The sequence below is a fragment of the Meles meles genome, chromosome 11, assembly GCF_922984935.1.
Source record: "Meles meles chromosome 11, mMelMel3.1 paternal haplotype, whole genome shotgun sequence".
NCBI classification, from domain to species: Eukaryota; Metazoa; Chordata; class Mammalia; order Carnivora; family Mustelidae; genus Meles; species Meles meles.
In genome coordinates this window covers 53,594,334-53,615,635 of record NC_060076.1, presented here as the reverse complement: position 1 = coordinate 53,615,635, position 21,302 = coordinate 53,594,334, and the positions used below count along the sequence as shown (strand labels likewise).

General features: G+C 39.7%; 1 protein-coding gene across 1 annotated transcript in view; it reads left to right on the top strand.

The window, feature by feature from the left end:
- CCDC171 (coiled-coil domain containing 171) overlaps positions 1–20,956 on the top strand; it is a 300,537-nt gene extending 279,581 nt beyond the window's left edge. The window contains exon 26 of the mRNA XM_046023926.1: positions 18,545–20,956. Coding sequence (XP_045879882.1) covers positions 18,545–18,757 — 213 coding nt within the window. The 3' untranslated portion in view covers positions 18,758–20,956. The remainder of the gene's footprint in view (positions 1–18,544) is intronic.
- Positions 20,957–21,302: the final 346 nt, after the last annotated feature.

Sequence of the window (21,302 nt, the reverse complement as noted above, 5' to 3'; positions counted from 1 at the left end):
CTAGCTCACTTCTTTGTATGTCGTGAATAGTTGGTAGAGTGTTGAATAGTGTTCTCTAGAAAATTCATGTTTACTAAGAACCTCAGCATGTGACCTTATTTGGAAATAGAGTGTTTGCAGATACAATCAGTTAAATTAAGATGAGTTCACACTGGATTAAAGTGGGCCCTAAATCCAGTGATCAGTGCCCTGATAAAGAGAGATGCACAGCTCTACGGAGAGAGGAGAGGGAAGACGGCCCTGTGAAGATGGTGGTAGGAACTGGGATGACACAGGCTATAAACTGGGAATGCCTAGCATTGCCAGCAACCACCCGAAGCTAAAGGAGCCAAGGTAGAATTCTTGCCTAGTCTTTGAGGAGGAAGCGTGGCCCTGCTGACACCCTGATTTCGGACTTCTAGACTTGAGGGCAATTAGACCATAGATTTGTTTTCAGCCACCTAGCTTGTGGTCTCCTGTGGCAGTCCTAATACAGTTGGTTAAGTTTAACGTGGGGTGTAGTTTTACAAAAGGCATTCATTATTGAGGGTAGATATAAACAAATTAAATTTTAAATAAAAAACAAAAAACCAAAATCTTGAAAAAAAAGAAAAAAAGAATAAACAAAATCTTAAAAAAAATAAAAATAAAACCAAAAAACAACAAAAAAAGGAGGTGACTGGGTGGCTCAGTTGGCTAAGCATCTGTCCGATTCTTGATTTCAGCTCAGGTCATGATCTCAGGGTTATGAGGTCAAGCCCCTGTCGGTCTCTGTGCTGGGCATAGAGCCTGCTTGAGATTCTCTCTCTCCCTGTCCCTTTCCCTGTCCCTCTGCCCCTCCCTCTAAAAACAAAACAAAACAAAATTGTAAATTTTTGTTTATACTCCAAATACTAGTAATTTTTTCATTCATAAAGGATAGTTCTAGTTTCTGATGCATCTCTAAGTAAAGGACACACAGCATTTAGTAAAGCATGGTCTGTCATTTTGTTTTCATTTCAGCCTAAGAAGTACTTGTCATATTTTATCAACCCAAATTCCTGGTCTGGTTAAGATGCTCAAAATAACTTCAGAATAGAAAAATGGAAAGCTATTTCCAGGGGGGAAAAAAGGAATTAAAAACATTTTAAAATGGGATTCAAGTAGAATCTTCATTTTAAATAAGCCATTTATTCACATTTTCTAAAAATTCAGTAGAGAGATTGTCCTTAAATTAGATAAGGAAGGCATCAAATCCTTAAAATAAGAGTGGACATTAAAAAAAAACCTGTGGAACAAGAAGGAATGTTTTTTCTTCATGCTGGCTCTGTTATCTGCTCAGAAAAAATTATCTCAGAAACTGCCCAAATTTTTACTGACTCTTAAGAATTATGTACTTTTAATTTTTTAAAGAAGATTTTGTTTATCAGAGAGGGAGAGAGCACAGGCAGGGGGAACAGCAGGCAGAGGGAGAAGCAGGCTCCCTGCTGAGCAGGGAGACCAACTTAGGGCTCGATCTCAGGACCCCGGGATCATGATCTGAGACGAAGGCAGATGCTTAACTGACTGAGCCACACAGGTGCCACTGTATTTTCAGTTTTTATTTCTGCGAAATGATACCATCCGAACTCAAGCTTTTACGTCCATGATTCATTCTTCATGAAAATTTTTAATTTTTTACATCATCTTGAAATGAAGCAATAATCAAAGGGATAACTAATTATTGAGTATTTATTGAGTACCTGTTATGTGCTACATGCCTTGCCAAGTGCTAAGGATGTAGTAATAAGAATAACAGTGGAAAGCAATATTTATTGAATGCCTACTATGTGCCAGCCACTGTACTGAGCACTTTATGTATATTAATTCATTTAATTCTCATTATCCTTACCTAAGGGATGTTATTATCTCCTCCTTCCAGATGAAGAAACAATCAAGTGTAGAGTCCAAGATTTGAACCTAGGCAGTGTGAACCCAAGTCCTCAGTCTTAAGCATGATGTCATACTACATTCTTAACAGGATGAGGGACTTTCTCTCAGGGAACTGGTGGCTTCTGTGAGAAGGTAGACCATCTACATGGATACTTACAATGAATTGTGATAAGTCTTTAAAGAGGTTCCCAGTAGAAGGGAGGGTGATCTGTGTGAGGGCCTTCATGGTGGGGGTGGAGGAACGTGACATTGGAGTTAGACAGGGAGAACTCAACAGGACTTAATGAGTCAAGTGGATGCCGGGGTGGTTTCCTAATTGCTCAGCCATTCAGTCAAGATCTACCCCTACCTTGAGCTTCTGGTTAGAAGTGAGCAAAACAACAAATACACTTTATGTAGAGAAAGATTTCGTTTAATTTGGAACATGTTGCAGAGGCATGCTACTCAGAGACTTGACTTCTGAAGCTCAGAGAGTCTTCCCAGACTTATGTGGAATGCCAAGGTGTGGTTAAACTCCATTGTGCCTGGTGTAGAGTAGTGATACATCACCACCAGAAATGGCTCATGGTGCTGGACGCTGGAACTCCCCATTCCTGTAATCAGACTTTTACTTTTGATTACTGATAGGATACTTAGAATTGAAATCATGACTCCATCTTCATAATAGCTATAAAGAGGGGCGTCCAGGTCACTCTCTTGGTTGAGTACCCTACTCTTGGTTTCGGCTCAGGTCATGATCTCAGGGTCATGAGATCGAGCCCCATGTTGGGCTCTGCACTTGGCGATCAGGGAGTCTGCTTCTCTCCCTCTGCTCTAATGCCCTCTCTAAAATATATAAATAACTCTTTAAAAAATAGCTATAAAGAGCTGCATTCAATAATGAAGAGTCCTATCAAAAAGGAACTTTGTCAGTGCTCTCTTCATCACCAAGCTTTACAAGCAAAGGTTTCCCAGGGCAGTCCAATTTATATCACTTTTCCTTTTCTTTATGTCATTTTTTTCCCCATAATTTTCAGATTTTCAGAGCGCCAGTAAATGAAAACGGATTATATGCTTAGGTCGGAACATACTGGGAGATGAGAGAAAATGTGTAAATTATTCAGATAAGTTTTCAAAATAAGTATAAAAATTTTGATTTCTCAGCCAAACATCTTCAAGTACTATCTGTTTCATCAGAAAAGCTCGCATGACCAAAATTTACAGAAAACTTACTGTAGAATTCATCCACAAAGTGCATGTTTATGAGCAAAGGCTGAATTCCATACTCTTGAATTTTGCCTAGACTTTTCTGCCCTCCCTTGTCAAATGCTGTTTTTCTACACCACATCCTCTTTATGTAATATTCTTACTGATGAGAGAGTGGGAAAACTAACGACAAATTGATTGCTAGTTGACGCTAACTTTTGGTATCTAAAAATCAAATCTTCCTCTCAGAAGTGATTTGAAATGGAACTTCCAGTTCAATTCTGGAAGTTCGAGAAGCCTGCTTTCGAGCAGCTTAACGATCACTATAATATTTCCTGTATTACTGTCCAATTCAATACACGGAATGACTGAACTGTGGTCACACTAGTTGTGAGCACACAGGCAAGAAGGAAAGTAGTTAAGCATCTTGCTGTGTGTGAACACTTCGAGGGCAAGGAGACACCATGCACCTTGCCCACCTATTATGAAGCTTTTTGCTGTCGTGTCAAGTGAAAGCGAGTTAATTGGGTGAGGCTGTGGAGCATGTTAGGGGCCTGGTAAAGGGTTGCTGTCTGACAGCTGAATGTCAGCAAAAGCCAGTCAAGTGTAGCTGAGAGACAGAGACCTGTCACAAAGTTCCTGCAGACCGGAGCACAGTTAGGAAGCTGAAATACGGTTCCGTCTCACTTTCTCCCTCATTGAATCCAAGCACCTTAAAAGATTTTACACTGTATGTGTCAACTCCTGTTCACTAAGCTGTTTTCCCCCTCACTGTCCTGCATTCAAATGATTGAACAAAAGATGCTAATGTTTAGCAAAGTGAATGTAAATCCCCTCTTTTCTCCTTTTCTGCCCAAGCAGAGAGACGCTCTACTCAAAAGAAACTTAGAAGGTTTCCATCACACAATTAGACCGCCTCCAAATTTGGCCTATGGTGGAATTTTTTTCCCCAGAGAGTATAAAAATTAAAAATTAAAAGCTGTAGGGGTAGAATGCATTTTTCTCTGATGCGCAAAATCGAGCTTTTAAGGGAGCTAGTCTTTCTGCCTGGGGGTCTGGAGAGTGGACAGTTGGCAAGATAACTTTCCTCTTGCCTATTGTCATGGGCTTCTTTCCCTCTCTTTTGGGGTGCCCTAGTGTAAAATGCTGTAATGAAACTCACCAGAAGGTCAAGAAAGATAAACCTAGAAAGGAACAGTGAGGTCCCTCCTGAAACCTTAGATGCTCCAGAAGGGAGGCATTGAAGGAAGTCAGAATTAAAGAAAATGAAACTTTGTGAATTAAAAAATATTTTTGGAGAGAGAAAAGTTGAGTATCAAAACATGGCCTTCCCGTTGGCTTTCTTTGGAATACAGATTAGAGGAAGTCTGTATATTCGACATGCCAACATCTGGGGCACCTGGTAGGTGCCAGGACCCGGTGAAGACACCTGGTGATAGAGAAACAGAGTAGCCCGTGCCTTCCTTCAAGGAGCACACAGTGAAGTCCTTGGGTACTCCCTGCGATGGAAGTTTGGCTGTCAAGCCCGTGCAGTATGGCTGGTGTGAATGAGGAACTGAACTTTCATTTTTTAATGGAATTTTATGTTGAATAAAATTTAATTAATTAATACTGAAATGACTGTATGTGGCCAGTGGCCACTATATTGAACTGCAAACAGCAGACTGTGAGACTGTGTTGCCATGACACAGAGCAGGGGCCTCCAACCCAAATGTGAGGTGACAGGTGACGGGGAAGTCTGGGGGCAGGGCGATCCCCAAGGTGAGTCATGAAAAACAGGAAAAACCTGACGAAGCAGCCTCCTTTTAAAGAGAAGGAGCAGCATGACAAGGATCTCGGACAGGAGAAAGCAGGGCATGCTGATAGGTCCTGGGGAGCAAAGGTGTTTTATGGGAAATCACCTCGATGCCACGGTCACCTCTGAGCCCATGGCCAGTCCCGTTATCCCAGGGTCACAGAACAGAAGGTCTCACAGAGCACATTAAGATACCCAAATACATGATTGATCAGATCAAGTTAAGACACACAGGCGGAAGCAGAAGCGTGGTAGGGAGCCATCATGGGAAGGACCGTATCCCTGACTGGGTGGTCATGTGTGATCTTGGTACCTGTGTGTCTCGGCTGCGTCAGCCTTCTCCACTCTCGGTGAGGTTGTGAGGACCAGGGCAGAGGTTTGACACAGGGGGCTTGGGATATAGAGGTGCCTGGGCCATTCACCCCACTTCCCTTCCAGGAGAGATGCAGGACAAAGATGTCCGCCCCCAGCCATAGTTGCCACTTCCACTGCTGAACGGTCTTGAGTTTTGTCTGCGGCTCTTGGGCCGATTTAAGAATGACACTAGCCTGGAGGACACATAATTCTTTCTTACGGTGTGGTCTCTCCACCCCGTTCTGTCTATAAGTAACCCATCTTCTAGGGCACTAACTTACTACATTCTCAACAGGTGGATTCTGCTGTGTTCTCACAGGTGACTGGCTGCCTCATCCTTTAGGCTTAATGCTTATTTTGAGTTTCATCTACCCAATTTTTTTTTCTTGTCTTTTCTCGTCTTTTTTCGTCTTTTCTCGTCTCCAATAGTAAATTTGGATACTCTCAAATAATAAGCAAATAAAGAAGAGATGAAGGAGGCAATAGAGAGAAGACTAAAAAGTATACAAATATTAAAAGTGCATTTAAGGTAGAGAAAATGAAGAAACACCTTAAATAACCAAAATATATATATATATATATATATATATATATATATATATATATATATAAACAGCTTGAAAGCCCGTGTTGGAATATCATCTTGTGAACATCCTACCCTGAGCCCAAACTGCATGTCAAACGAGGCCAGGCTTTTTTGAAAATCGGCGTGCAGGCTCTGAGGAAGCTCATTTGAATGGGGTTTTGGCGACTGGTGAAGGACGACTGGAGATTCTGTGGGCAGGTGCCCAGAGGAGGAGCTGGGAGGTGGAGAGACCTGCCTAGTGCCTAGCCTCCCCCCAGGCCTAGGGCCTGGCATCTGGATTCTTAGAAAAAGGTCCTCTGGGTGGAAACGGAAAGGAATGTTTTATGACAGACACGGTGAGACACTGGGTTCATCTCACTTGTCACGGTTTTCAAGTGATGTGGGGGGGGCATATGGCCAATTCTGTGTAGAGATGTCACCCATATGACACAGCTGGTTCATTGGAGGCAGCAGCTGGGGGAGGGACCCGACAACTCTTGGCGGGGACTGTGCGGGGCATTTGCGGTCTTGGGTGAGCAAGTCAGGGAAGACCCAGGGCAGTGTAACTCGTTCCTGGAACCTTGTCTATATCCACAGAACAATGAGGCTGGTAAACACCCAGTGCCCCAGACATCAAAACTTAACACTACGAAAAATAGCAATTGTGTAGTTATGTAGCATTTTAGCAAATTATTACTGAAGGAGAATTGGCCCCAGAGTCTGATCAGTTAAGGACAGTGAAAGCTTCCCTGAGGACACAGTTTTTGTGGGTGTAGTTCACCACTATCCCAGGACCTAGACAACATCTGGCACCTTGTAGGCACTCGATAGGTATTTCTCGAAAGAATTAATGAATAGTGCTGACTTTTAGGATACTGATGGTGGATGTGGGTTTAGATATGTTTTATGCATTATGCAAACATGGGGAAAACCTATCATATGGAATTGATAATGGAGGGAACGGATTCCTGAAATGTAATCTGTAGGTATATTATCTTGGAATTTTGTGGTCGCTGTATTATTCTCACAGTTCTATGGGATGTTCTCCCTAGAGATATGGGTTTGGTTTGAGACTTCGGGAAATGGCCGGCTTCTATGAGAAAGAACATTCCTGCCTATCGTGTAAAGGAAATGTCATTGCCAGCTAAGTGATTTGTTTTGGAACATACTCCCCAGTGCTTGCTGTGATATGAAGGCATTCCGCAGATGTGAACCCCAGATCACGTGATTTGTCTTCCATCTTGAAGGGCCTCTCTCACTGGGCGATAGAGAGACCATGTTCTTTTAGCTGAAGATAGCTGAAAGTAACCAGCCACTCCAGAAAGGCCCAGCTGTAGCAGCGGTCGAAGGGAATAAAGACTGTTCGTGGCATTCTGTGAAGAACTGCTAGAAATTTTGGGTGTGATGGAGTAGAATGAGGGAATGTAACTTAAAACAGCAGTGTGGAGGGGGGGAAGCATGGGAAAAAATGAGTTTCAAATTTCCAAATGTGAGTTTATTGCTGATTTTGTTGAGTGATCGAGAGATACAATGTCACTAAAACTTAGGAAAGTCATCTCTTTCAAACAACTTTAAATTTTAGACAGTTCTTCCCTTCTCCTCTTTACCCAAGTGCATGGTCATAATTCCACCCAGGGAAAAACATACTGCTAAAAAGGTCTAAATTTATAGCTTTCAGATTATTATTAAATTTTTGACATTGAATCAAAAAGGTATAGCAGTTTAAGAGGAAATTCTTGAGTAATGAAAAAGTGGTCAGAACACTTCTGCCTAATGGTTCCCAGATAGAGTGTGACATGTGTACATTCTGACCACAGAAGTTGTAATTTGGCAGCTGGAAGTGCTATTTGGAATAAAATGAAGGCGCACAAGTTGTAAGTAGCCACTCTACATAAGGAGTTGCTTTTGTGCGGGGTCGAGAGACAAGTCACTCCATATAATTATTTGTATTTGCTCCACGTGAGGTTGTGGCTCTGGGTTGGATACGGAAGAAGGTGAAATAGGAAAGTGGCCTCCGAGAAATTAAGACCTTTTCAAAACTTGCAAACTTGTCTAAAGACCTACCCTCTGAGGCATTTAACCAATTACGTTTTCATTTCGACTGCACATTTCAGAGTCATAACTGTACTAGAATATGGGTTTCAGTATACATAAAATTAGTCTTTTTTTAATAAAAGGTTTTGGTTATAAAAGCAAGGCATGCTTATTGTAGGTAATTTGGAAAATGCAGAAGTTTTGGGGAAAAATGCCAACAATTCCACTTACTCAGAGCAAGTTATCCTATGTGATTTCGTGTATAAACTTTTCACATTGATGGTCTAGCTCAGAGGTTGGCAATGTCTGAGGCCTGTGGACCAAACCCGCCTGCCGCCTGTTTTTGTATAGCCTGCAAGCTAGGTATTGTTTTCACATTTTTAAATGGTTGGAAAAAAAAAGAAAGAAGACTATTTCGTGACGTGAAAATTATGTGAGATCCAAATTTCAGTGTTCAGGAATTAAGTTTTATTGGACACGGGATACTAATTCATTTTCATATTGTCTATGGCTGCTTTGCAGTGATAATGACAGGATTTAGTAGTTATGATAGAGAACGTATGGTCAGCAAAGCATGAATTATTATTTGACCCTTTAAAGAAAAAGTTTTCTGACCCCTAGTCAAACCTAAGCATGTGTCCATGTTATCTGTAAATTCATAGCCTTAAATTTTATAGCTGTATAATATTCCGCCAAGTGGCTATAGCTTACTTAAAGATACTTCTGTTGTTGAATATGCGATTATTTCCAATTTTTTCTGTTAGTGTTGATATAAGGAACCTAGTCATAAATGGAATTTCAGATCAAATGGTATTATCCATTTAAGGCAGCTGCCAAATTATAGTTCAAGTGGTTCTATCAATTTATACATCACTACCAACTTATAAATGCCTGTTTCATAATGCCTTCATTAACATTTAGTATCATAATTTTTAAAAATGCAGTTTTGATTGGCAACAAATAAGTACCTTTTTACTTTCCATTTTTGATGACTATTGGAGCTTATCATTTTTTCCCATTTATTTGTTAATCAGCTGTAGTTTTACTTTTGCAAACTGCCAGTTTCATAAACTTTGTTCATAGTTCAAATAGTTTTTTTTTTTAATATTTTATTTACAGAGAGCAAGAGAGAGAGAGAGAGCACGAGCAGGGAGGAGGGGCAGAGGGAGAGGGAGAAGCAGACTCCACATTGAGCAGGAAGCCCAGGAGCATGACCTGAGCTGAAGGCAGACACTTAACCCACCGAGACACCCAGGTGCCCTGGTTCAAGTAGTTTTAAAGATAAAAACCATGGAAAGAAAATTTTGAACTTTCAAAGCTTCCCTACCCCCATCCATACTCCAAAGATAATGAACACTTTCTTGTGATTCCTTTTTCAGAGAGAAAAATAGGTATATGTATGCCTGTGTCTTCTGTTTATTTTTAAAATACAAGTGGGTTCTCTCTATCCACACATACATAATTTCAAACCTTTTTTTCCCACTTAGACATATTTATATGTTAGTATTTATATTTTCACCTTAATTTTTTTTGATGGTTGTATTCTATTGTCATTTCACTTGAATGGCACTCTGTTGGAGGGGTCCTTTAGTTTTACTTAAAAACTCTTTTTCTGTAACAAAACAAAAATGCTTCAGTGAACACATCTCTCTGTTCACCTTGGTGAACTTTTGTGAGTGTGGCCTGAGAAGAAATGCCTGGCAGTGGAATTGCTGGATCAGTGTCAGGTACAATTAAAATTCTGTCTTCCAGATAGGTTGCACCAGCTTGCATCCCTGCCTACGTGGTCTGAGCTGGTCTCCCAGCAGTGGGTATCATCAGACATCTATGTTTTTGCCTATCTTATAGGTGAAGCGTTGTCTTCATTGGTATGTTTTGTATTGCATCTCTCTCTTTTTAAAAAAAGATTTTATTTGCTTATTTGAGAGAGAGAGAGTGCTTGCGGAAGAGCCTATACCAGCTGGGGGAAGGGGCAGAGAGAGAGAAGGGAATCTCGATTGGACTCCATTCTGAGCGTGGAGCCCGACCTGGGGCTTGATCCCAGGACCCTGAGATCATGACCTGAGCAGACATAAGAGTCAGACGCTTAACCGATTGAGCCATCTAGGCTCCCCTTTTGTTGCATTTTTTTAAATTATGAATGAGGTTTAGCACTTTTTCATGTTTATTAGTTATTGTAATCCTCCCTTTCCAACCAAAAGGCCAATTTATATCTGAGCCAGAGGCTGCCAGGGTTTCCTGATACCTGTTTTCCCATTGTTTCTTAGTAATAAGACCTCTGAATAGTACCTGAGCCACTTGGGGTGGCGGGGGGAGGGTACAATTTTGACATCCCTGAAGTTTCATTAGACATGTAGCCCAACTTCTGACCAATGGGATGTAAGCAAAAGTGTTGTGATTTTAGAAGTGTCTTTAAATGTAGATGGTGCCTCCTTCTTGTCTCTCTTCTGTCTGGAATGCAGAGAAATGGTTGAAACTTAAGCAATTATTTTGGGCCCCAAGGTAGAAGGCATATACCGAGGCTATGGAGCCCAAGATAGAGGCAGTTTGTGTTCCTTTTTGTTTCTTTCTTTCTTTTGTTTTTGTTTTTGTTTTTGTTCTTTTGTTTGAATTCCTGATAGCTTCAAATAGTCATATCAGAGAAAAATAAACTATCTTATTTAAGCCACTGACATTTTGAGTTTTCTGTTACAGCTAAACCCAATCTTTTTTTTAATTATTTTTTAGCATCTTAATTTAATTTTATTTTTTCAGTGTCCCAAGATTGATTGTTTATGCACCACATCCAGTGCTCCATGCAATACGTGTCCTCCTTAATACCCACCACCAGACTCACCCATCCCCCGACCCCTCTCCCCTCCAAAACCCTCAGTTGGTTTCTCAGAATCCACAGTCTCTCATGCTTTGTCTCCCCCTCTGATTTACCCCAATTCACTTTTCCTCTCCATCTCCCAATGTCCTCCATGTTATTCCTTACGCTCCACAAGTAAGTGAAACCATATGATAATTGACTTTCCCTGCTTGACTTATTTCACTCAGCATTATCTCCATTCCCATCCATGTTGATACAAAAGTTGAGTATTCATCCTTTCTGATGGCTGTGTAATATTCCATTGTATATATGGACCATATTTTCTTTACCCATTCATCTGTTGAAGGGCATCTTGTCTCTTTCCACAGTTTGGCTACTGTGGACATTGCTGCTATGAACATTGGGGTGCATGTGGCCCTTCTTTTCACTACATCTGTATCTTTGGGGTAAATACCCAGTAGTGCAATTGCAGGATTGTAGGGTAGCTCTACTTTTAATTTTTTGAGGAATCTCCACACTGTTTTTCTTAATATTAGACTATCCTTAGCCTGCTGTCTAATTAGATTTTCTTTTTTCTTCAATAGCATGAGTCTATTGTCAGTTAAGAAAGTCACTCTAGGGACGTTTGGGTCTCTGACTCATTAAGCGTCTGCCTTCAGCTCAGGTCACGATCCCAGGGTCCTGGGATTGAGCCCTGCATTGGGTTCCCTGCTCAGCTGGGAATCTGCTTCTCCCTCTCCCTCTGCTGCCTCCCCCTGCTTGTTCTCTTTCTCTGTCAAATAAATAAAATCTTAAAAAAAAAAAAAAAGCAAGTCACTCTTACGGCCATCATGTGTTACACTACTTTTATCATCTTGTCATTTCAGTTTTCCAGTGGCATTTTTTTGCTAAATATTTTGCCCAAGTTTTTAATTTATTCAGTTTTTGTACCTTCGTATATACCCGGGTGTATGGACACATTTTATGTTTCAAATTCCCTTTGAATTTTTTGCAGCTCTGTGTTTCTAAGACACAGAGGAAGAAATGGTCACCGCTGCATTTCTTGACCATTTCTGACCTTGTTCCTGGCAGGTGTATCAGAATTACCAGGGCAGGAGCAGGTGAGGAGCACAGGGTTGAGAAAGAAAGTAGGGAAAGACAGAACAAAAGCTATTTGGGAAAATTCTTCTACTGTTTTTCCAACCTCAGTCATGTCAGGAAATCAGAACATCCACAGAAGAAAATGGGAATTGTTATCTTGTCAGACACAAGACATCTTTAAAGTAATTTAAAATTAAAGTTTAAATGTTCAAGCATAACTTAAAACTTCAGTGCTGACTTTTATCTCTGAATATAGCAATATACAAGCTCCTTTGGTGAAGGGCTAGAACGTTTATTTTATGTCAATGCTGTAAAATCTATTTATTTACTCCAGTACCATAGATAGTCAAATGTGGGACTATAGTAAAATATGTTATCAAAAATAAAAAACATTTATTTTTATCCTCTAGTACAATCTATGTACTTTTATTTCCCAGCCTCACAGAGATTTGTTGAACCACTGCTCTGTTTATGAAACAGTTCTGGATATAAAATAAGCCCGAGCCAGTCTTCTTTGGGCAGCGTGATAGGGTAGTGGTCAAGCCTTAGGAAAGAAGAATCAGATGGACCTAGAGTCACACCTTTGTCTACCATGTTCCAGGCTGTGCAACATGAAGCAATTTGCTGTACTCTCTGAGCCCCGGTCCTTCAACTGCAAAATGAGGGGGACAGGAGTGCTTTCTCATTGAGTTGTTGTGAAAATCAAGATAATGTCTAGCACGGTGCCTGACATATATGCTCATACATGTTAGCTATAATTATAAATTAGAAATTTGGAATTTATTGTCATCTGAGAAGAGTTGAGGAAAAGGGGAAGAAGGGAATGCTTACCTTTTATACCTTTTTTTTTTTTTTTTTCATTTAATCCTTGTAACAACCTTAGGAGGGATTATTCTTCCTCCTTCACAGTTAAGGATGCAGACTGACACAGGCTCAGTAACTTGTCAAAGGTCACACAGTTCATACGTGGCAGGATCAGGTGTGGAGCCCAAGGTCTCTCCAACTTCAGAGTTCATATTCTTTCCAGTATACCACGCTGCTTTGAATGGGGGCAAAATCTGTATATACAGGAATTGACCAATTAGCCATAGGAGACCAACACCATGTGAGCGGCTTGTTCATCAGAAATCTTATTTAGCCCCAGATACACTGCTAAGTGCTAGGAAAGCAAAGTCCTGATTCCATTGCCCCGGGTGCTCATAATTTTGTAGGGGAGCTATAAATGCATACAAATAAGTAAAAATAGAAAACTAGACGCTCATGAGGGAATGTAGAAGTGTGACTGGGTGTTAGGGAAAGGCGGGGCGGGGACCTGGAAAGACCTCACAAAGAGGGAAATGTTGAGCAGAGTCTGAAAGGTGGGGGGAGCCCTCATCCCACAAAGGACAGAAGGATACTCCGGCAGTGGACAGGGAGGAGGTGGGTGTGAAGTGTGGGGGCATCGTGTACAGGGGAATAATATAGAAGAATAATCCCTCCTAGGGTTGTTATAAGGATTAAATGAAATAATAGATGTAAAAGGTATATAAGGGGCTCACAAGTTCCATCTGACCAGATTGCAGAGCACGAGGGAGGAAATGGTAGACAAGGCTGGACAAGGGGAACAAAGAGCCCTATGGCCCCATAGCCAAGGACGTGCTTCGAGGCAGCCACAAAGACTCAAGACTGCTGGGCCAGTCACTCTGCTGCATTAACCAAGCAGGCAAGGCCAATTTGACCCAGATAGATCGATTTTAGAGCTCTGGCTCTTGAACCATTGTTGAATGTCTACTTGAGGACAAAACTATTGCAGTGTGAATCAAGTATGTTATTAGTATCTTCCATCTCTCTTTTCTATTTGCTTCTATCTCTATGGTTTTCCTTCCTTCTTAAACTCTAGGTTCAAGGCCTCTTAAGTTGTTTCCTATCTAGAAACTCCTTTACAGTACTCCCCTGACTCATATATCCCACATGTCTTGATGAGAATGAACTAAAGAGCCAAACTGGTCTGCAGGAAGATTTCATGACTTACAGGGAAAAGAATGCATGAAATATCCCTACAGGTTTGGCACTGATAACTCCAAGTTAGGATTGGTAGCTACAAAGAATAAATATTTAATGATGTGATAGCAGGTGTATGTGTATGTTTATATGTACACATGCATATATGTACCTGTGTGTATATACATAATGTATGCATGTGAATGCACACAGCAAGTGCATCTAATACACAGACAAATATTTATCAAGTGCATGTTATAGTATGTGTGCCTGTGTGTATATATATATGCATATACATATGCAAATACATATATATACGTACATATATATCAAGTATATAACAGATCATTCCACAAGAGAAAACTATATATATGATTATTGCCATTATTGCCAACTTCGTGCAGACTTCAGTGTCCCATGACGCCAGCATGGTGGAACTGGAAGATGGATAGAATTTGGTTAACCAACATGAAGTCTGTGGAAGGCGGAATACTCTGTGATATTGCATTCAGAGTCTCTAGTGGTAAGAACGCTGAAGTAGATTGAGTAGGAATGGTGAGAGAGCCTCACGGGAAGGCCCTCTGGTGGGTACTTGGACTCCTCCATCAGTTTATGCGTCGTTGCACAACCTACTTGAGGCCGGTCAATAGTTTACAGAGCTTCCAACGTCATCATGGGGGTCAAAGACATAAAAAAGGTACTATAGAATTTAACTGAATGAAGCCACATCATCTAAACTGTGGCTAATCTTGTTATCTATGCACTTAAAAAAAAAGATTTTATTTATTTGTGAGAGAGAGCATGAGGGTCAGGGGAGGGACAGAGGGAGAAGCAGGCTCTCCAATGAGCAGGGAACCCGATGGTGGGGTTTGATCCAAGACCCTGGGATCTTGACCTGTGCACAAGGCAGCCACTTAACCAACTGAGCCACCCAGACATCCCTCTATGCAACCTTTTAGAGAACCATGTGCAATGTGCATTCCTCCTCTCTTTGTCCCCTCAAAATTTGAACTAGGGTATTTGGAAAACTGATTTGTGGGTTAACATTGTTCACAAAATTTGGGTGTTAAGATTATGTCATATGCCATCATGTATGGAATTTGGTGAATCTGTAGAACTTCAGAGCTGTAAAGGGCGTAGCTCCTTATTTTATGGGCAAGGGGACGTGATATGTGGACGGACTAATTCCCATGCCAGAAATGGCCCAGCTAGACTGCAACAGAAGTGGGAGGGAAAACCGTGGTCTTTGGCTCTCCTGTCCAGCTCCTATGATGTGCCTGGCAGAAACCCAAGCATACAGCTTACTAAATCACACCGCCGCACACTTTTCAGAATACTAGATTCCAGAAGACGTAACTCGATCGTATGTGCCACACTGGAGACAAATCGTTTGGTGTCATTGTTTCAGGAGCCTTGGTCCGCAAGATGGCTTTCATTTATAGACAACTTATCTAGTGATTATTGTATTATTAGACTAATGCTTTATTTACTTTTTTTGTTGGGAAAACACTCTTGGAAGACTAAGGTATTAAAGCCTTGAAAAATAGCTATTAGACATGTCCAATTACTGTATTTCATAAAAATTTTAAAATGCAGAAACATAGTGAACACATTCTGTATTGTGAATATGTATTTAGCTGATTGACTGTAACAGTTCAAATAGAATCATTTACAGCTTATTGAGTAAATAAAAGTGCTTCCATAAAGATTCACCTGACACCTAGCTTTTATTTCAGGTAACTAATCTCTTTTCGAAAAATTGCTTAAATTTTGATTTACATGAGAGAGTATCAGAACACCTCAGCAGTTTAAAAAGTAATTCAAATGACCATGGACTTTACGGATTTAAAATGTAGGATCAGGCGGTGAATATTAACTTTAATGGTCTCTGATAAAAAAGTTATTTAACTGTCTTTTACTGTCTGTGTTATATTAAAAGTGTTATGATATATTTCTGGATACTATTTGTAACAAGAAAAAAGGTTCATATTTACTTTTTTTGGTGAAAGTTTTTTTTTAAAGCATATAATGTGTTATTTGTTTCAGGGGTGCAGCTCTGTGATTCATCAGTCTTACATAATACCCAGTGCACATTATAACACATACCCTCCCCTGAATGTCCATCACCCCATCCCTTAACCCCCCTCCCCTCCTTGTTTTTTTTTAACATCACATTCTCAAATCAAGATTTCACCAGAATTTTTGCTGGCTTGTTTACAAGCTATTAAATGACTTAAAAATCAGATTCCCCCCGCCCCATTTCATGGGAAAAAAAAAAAAAACAAAAACGATTTTCTAGCAGTGTATGGACTATAGCAAATTACCCTACCAACAAAAGAAATGTGTTTTCATTTACACAAAAGTCAATCTGTTCACTTGGTGGAGGGCATACCTTTTGGGAGTGCAAATCTTTAAAAAAAAAAAATCCCTTTTTTAAAAGTTATATTCCATGGTTAAGACATAAAAGTTCAGAAGCTAGTATGCAAAAAGTGAGTCTGATTTGAAATACTAGGAAAATACCCAGCATCCCATTTCAAGATGATGTAGTTAAAAAAAATTTTTAGATTAGATGAAAAGATGCTTTTTGGTCAACCTGGTAGAAAAATAGACATATTAAAAAGTTAGGATGAGACAGGGCAAAAGAGGACCCCCCCCCATAGAGTACCAAGATCCATCGAATATTAAGGAGAAATGAGCAAAAGAGAACCCCCCTCCCATAGAGTACCAAGATCCATTGAATATTAATGAGAAATGAGTTAGAGGCCTTCCCTAAAGGACAGTCTCCCTAATGTGTAATGTGCTGCATTGATAGAATCATGAGAACAAGAAAGGAGACTTCAAGAACAGAATATAGATTGGAGTAAACCACGTATACCTTTAATATTACCAACAGGGGTGACTGGTCCGTGTGGCGCTATTCTGTTGCTCTGGTCGAAGGCATCAGAACAAAATAACCCCTGAGACTCCCTGACCTACCTTGGTCCGCTTTTTGCACACTTCTCTCTTCTCACGTATGGTTTTCTTTGACCAGAACTTGAGATATAAAGACATAACAACAAACTTTTGAAGCTTCGCCTGACGGTTTTCTTATATCATAATAAAGAATACTGTGGCTATCCCTAAATTTGATTAAGAAGAAAATCGGGCCCTACCATCTCCTGCCTTTCTGGGCCTCCCTTTGTCCTCAGGTCTGACAGAAGGAGAAGTTAGTCGACGGCACTAGAGTCTTCATAGTGGCAATATCAACCAGGTAATGATGCTGCCCATTCGGACATACAGAAAAAGAAAATTAGAAAAGATGATTGTAGGAGCTGTAAAAGTGCAAGAATTTCAAACTGTGGCCTCAGATGGAATGAGATGCCTCTGTTCAGGGTCCAGTATTCCAGTTTTGCGAATGAAACCTTATCAACGTTGCTAATCAGGGTCAACACCTGATCTCGGGATGTCTTCCTTCTGTCGGGATCAGCCAAACCCTCTCTGTAACATCATTCAACTGGTCATTTTTGGTGGTTTTTTTTTTTTTAAACTTCAGCATAAAAAGGGATGATTTCCGTCAGCTGTAGGCTTGCAGTGGAGTATCAAGAAATCAAAAGAACAGAGATCAAAGAAAATTGCTGAACTAGGTGTTAGATGCAGCTATCGATTTTTCTCCAGTTGTAGTTAAAAAAAATCCACAAAAATGGTAACATATACAACAGTTGCATTGCTAATACTTTCCTAAAGCCAGTGATGGCTTCCCTCTTATTTTTGCATGTAGGAGTGGTTTTGTAGAATGTGACATAATAGAGCAGATCCTTATAGTTCTTGCAATTTTATTGCTAAAACTGTAAGAGAATCTACCAAAAAGAGGTTTTTTTTTTTTTTTTTAAACTCTGAAATGTAAAGTGTGGTTTTTAATGGAGACACCTATGGAGACTCCTATAGATAGGCTTATTATCTCAAGAACATTTATTTGCTGGGAATCTGGAAAATTCTGACATACGATTGATCAATAGTTACTTACTATCAACAAATATCATAAAATAACAATACCTATCTGCTTTACTGATAAGACTTCATTCATGTTAAATGTTAACTACTGGTTATCAGTGTTACTGAAGGCTTCCTCAAAATATTAATTCTGTTTTCAAGTACAGCAGGGATGTGTGGATTTCCTTGATTTGACTTCTAGTAGTTTCTGGAAACCAATAATGTTTTAAAATATGTGGCAAATAGTTTCCATGTCGCAATCCCACATTTTGATACACGATTTCCAAATACTTTTAATAGAACAGATTTTATTGAAACAGAGCGGTGGCATTGTTATCAAAGGAAAAGGCAAAAAAAGTTCATTTCCCTGGCATTTTATTTCTCACTGTGCTATTTCCTAGAGGTCACTAGAATTGACTTATTTTTCTTTGGGCCATATTTGTCAATTAAATGAGACAGGCTGATAGATTTTAAAAACATAAATACCCACAGTTCATTTTCTCAGCAGTCGGATCTTTCATATTATAGAGCACATATTACATAGCATAATGAAATAAACACTCCTGGCATTGGTTTCTGGAGGTTGCCTATGGAAGCAGAGGCAAAAAGGCCCAATTGCACTGACTGTTTGATGCAGTAACTTTATAAAAGTTTTTTACAATGTTTCAGTGTTTAGGCAAACTCCGACAAAGTTCATGACTTCAAACACATGCTTGGCAAACATATTTTCATACGTACTATGGCAAAATTAAAAATAACATTTCCACCCCATCTTGTGCTGCAATGATTATTAGCCCTCACTTCCCTGGTCCTGGTTTTTTATTCTGTTTCCGCATTTTCAACTCTTATGTTTATTTGTTTTTTCTTCTTTATATCGTAGGTAGGATCACGGGACCATTCAAATCTCTCCATTCCTTCAAGAGCTGCTCTTCCTGCGGACACAGTTGGTGTGGGGGATTTTTTGCCTTTGCAAGCTGAACTGGACACAACTTACACTTTCTTAAAGGAGACATTTATAAATCCTCTGACGTCATCTCACTCCTCTTCCGCGACTGTGTCTGCCAATGCCAAACGACCAACTCAGATTGGATAATGACTTTATGAGATAAACAAACAAACAAAAAATGCAGGAGGAGTTAACAGTACAATTAAAATTGTTTTGAAGGGGGATTTTTCTCATCAGTTGAATTTTGTTTCAGCACAAGTGGCAGTGGGTTTTTAAGAATCGTGTGACATCTTGATGTGTGCAGGTACCCAAGTCTCCTTGAATAATGAAATAACCAACTCTTTTCCTTCGAAGTTTTATTTATTATCGCAGTGGCTCATTTTTATGTAACATATTTTTAAATGTTAAAGAATGACACATTTTGGGTAATTTCCTTCAGACTTAAAAAAATCAATAAGCCATTTTAGTCTCTATCTATCAAAGTTGTTTCATACTTGTCTATTTTAAAGCAGGACCGCAATACTTTAATAGGATTGAAAGAGCTATTTGAAATGTATGCCAATGATTCCTGTCATTTCATGGCAGCCCTGCCATGGTTCACTGAGCCCCCTCTTCTCTCTTGTCAGCTCGGCTGAAGACAAGCATTTAGTTGCAAACTTTAAGCAGGTTGTGCAAAACAGAAATGATGGGACTGCTTTCCCTCCTGCACAATAATGTCACTCCTGGTCAATGTGAGAAGGTCAGGTTGCTCCTTGTAAAGCTACATGATACCACTTGCCCATTTGAACAAGTTAAGTTAACTGCTGAATCCGGTCCCCGCAGGCACTGAAAACTCGTCCTTTTATCAAGTCTGCATTTGATGAGGAAGTAGCGCGAGCGTGCCGGCAGGATTTCTGGGGTATGGTTAGGCCCTTCCTAAGGACAGTGCCCACACGAGGAGAGCAGGTAATACGAAATAGTACGAGCTGAAAAACTTCAAGGTAATGGCTGTTTTGACCTTCAAAAGAGACTCCTTTTTTGTTTTGGTTGTTGGTAGGACCCCAGAGTGACGCCCATCTTTGATGCTGACAGAATTTAAAACAAGGCCATTGCCCTGCATTTTCTGCCTTGTAGCACACAAAAGTAAAATTGTATGTCAGGCCGAGATGTCGGGGAGCTGACAAGATGCCCCAGTGACATTTCAGCTAGAAAGAGCAAGTGTCTTGCAACCAAGTGGTCAAATATCAAATAATAGGTCAAGCAGGAAGGAGCTGAGTTCTAACCACAAAGAGGTTTCTGGTAACTTACTTGACAAGCTTTTGGGTGCTTTGTGGCTCGACAAAGTGATGTTCTGTTGGGTATCGCTAGACAGACTGTTCTTTATCGCCTTCAGAAGATCAGACATTGACATTGATTAAACTCTTTAACCCTTAAAGGTTAAATCCTTGCAGTTTGCACATCATGGTAAGTGAAGAACAAAGAAATATCTGTAATATGTATTTGTTTTTGTGTTAATCGTTTAACTCCCCGGTGCTATTAACTTCTGATGTGAACCGTACTTTTTGACAGAGTTTTGATACAAAATCCATATTTTATACTATTTTTCATGATGGAGTTTTTTCATTATGGATACATTAGACAATAACAGTGTATATTATGGAATCTATCTCATCTTGTTTTTACAGTGACATTTGATCCAAATATAACGCAATTTCTGAGAATTCTTTCTATTGGCCTTGGTAAATAAAATTTGTATACTAACTATTGATGTTATTAGCCAAATTAACCAAGTGATTTATGCCATCGGAAGTGAAACTATGACTGTCCTACCGTGTGACACAATCCTATTTCTTACAATACTGAGACAGTGTCATTAGCCTTAGATAAATTTTTAGAAAGCTGTTTATGTGAAGTAAAATTACATCTTTAACCAAACCTCTCTTAGTTCTTTCCTGGAATTATTTTTATTAACCATGCCGGGTTTTGAATATTACAGAATATACCCCGTCTAACATAACACATGGGAAATTCAACTTGCAAATTTATTGTAACGCAGAAAATATTACTGATTGTTTTTGTATATATCATAGAATAATCTCTGCGTATTTCAAAACACTTTCTTCTGTCATTCTATACAATGATTAAAACATTATCTGTATAGAAATTGATATACAGCTTTGTAGTTTATGTGACGTCACTTCCAATTTCCACACTATAGAAAAACAGTGTTACCTTATATCACTTAACATATCTTTGTGTGTATAGGTTTGTGTTGAATCTGTTTCCAGAGTTTACTGATTTAAGAGGAACGAGCACCTCTATAAACTTAGCCTTGGACAGTCCTGGATTTTTCTTGCCTTCATTTTATCATCTGTTAATGGGATAACACCAAAAATAAATGTATATATCTTTCCATATATGTGAGCATCTGATTTTACAGATACATTTTATACTGTCAATTTTGAACCACATATTCAAAAAGATTATTAAATCAAATCAAATCATGTCACATTTATAACCAACTAGATGCTAAAGGCCAAAGAAACTGAAGGATGGGCCTCCTGAGTGATCATTAGTATTCACAACCAAATATAGTAATTTTTATACCATATGCCTTTTTCCCAGAAGTCAGACCCAGCAGGAGGAGAAGATTTAATGACATATCCTATGGAGATCTGAGAAACTCTAGACTGCTCTGAGCACGTTCGTGACC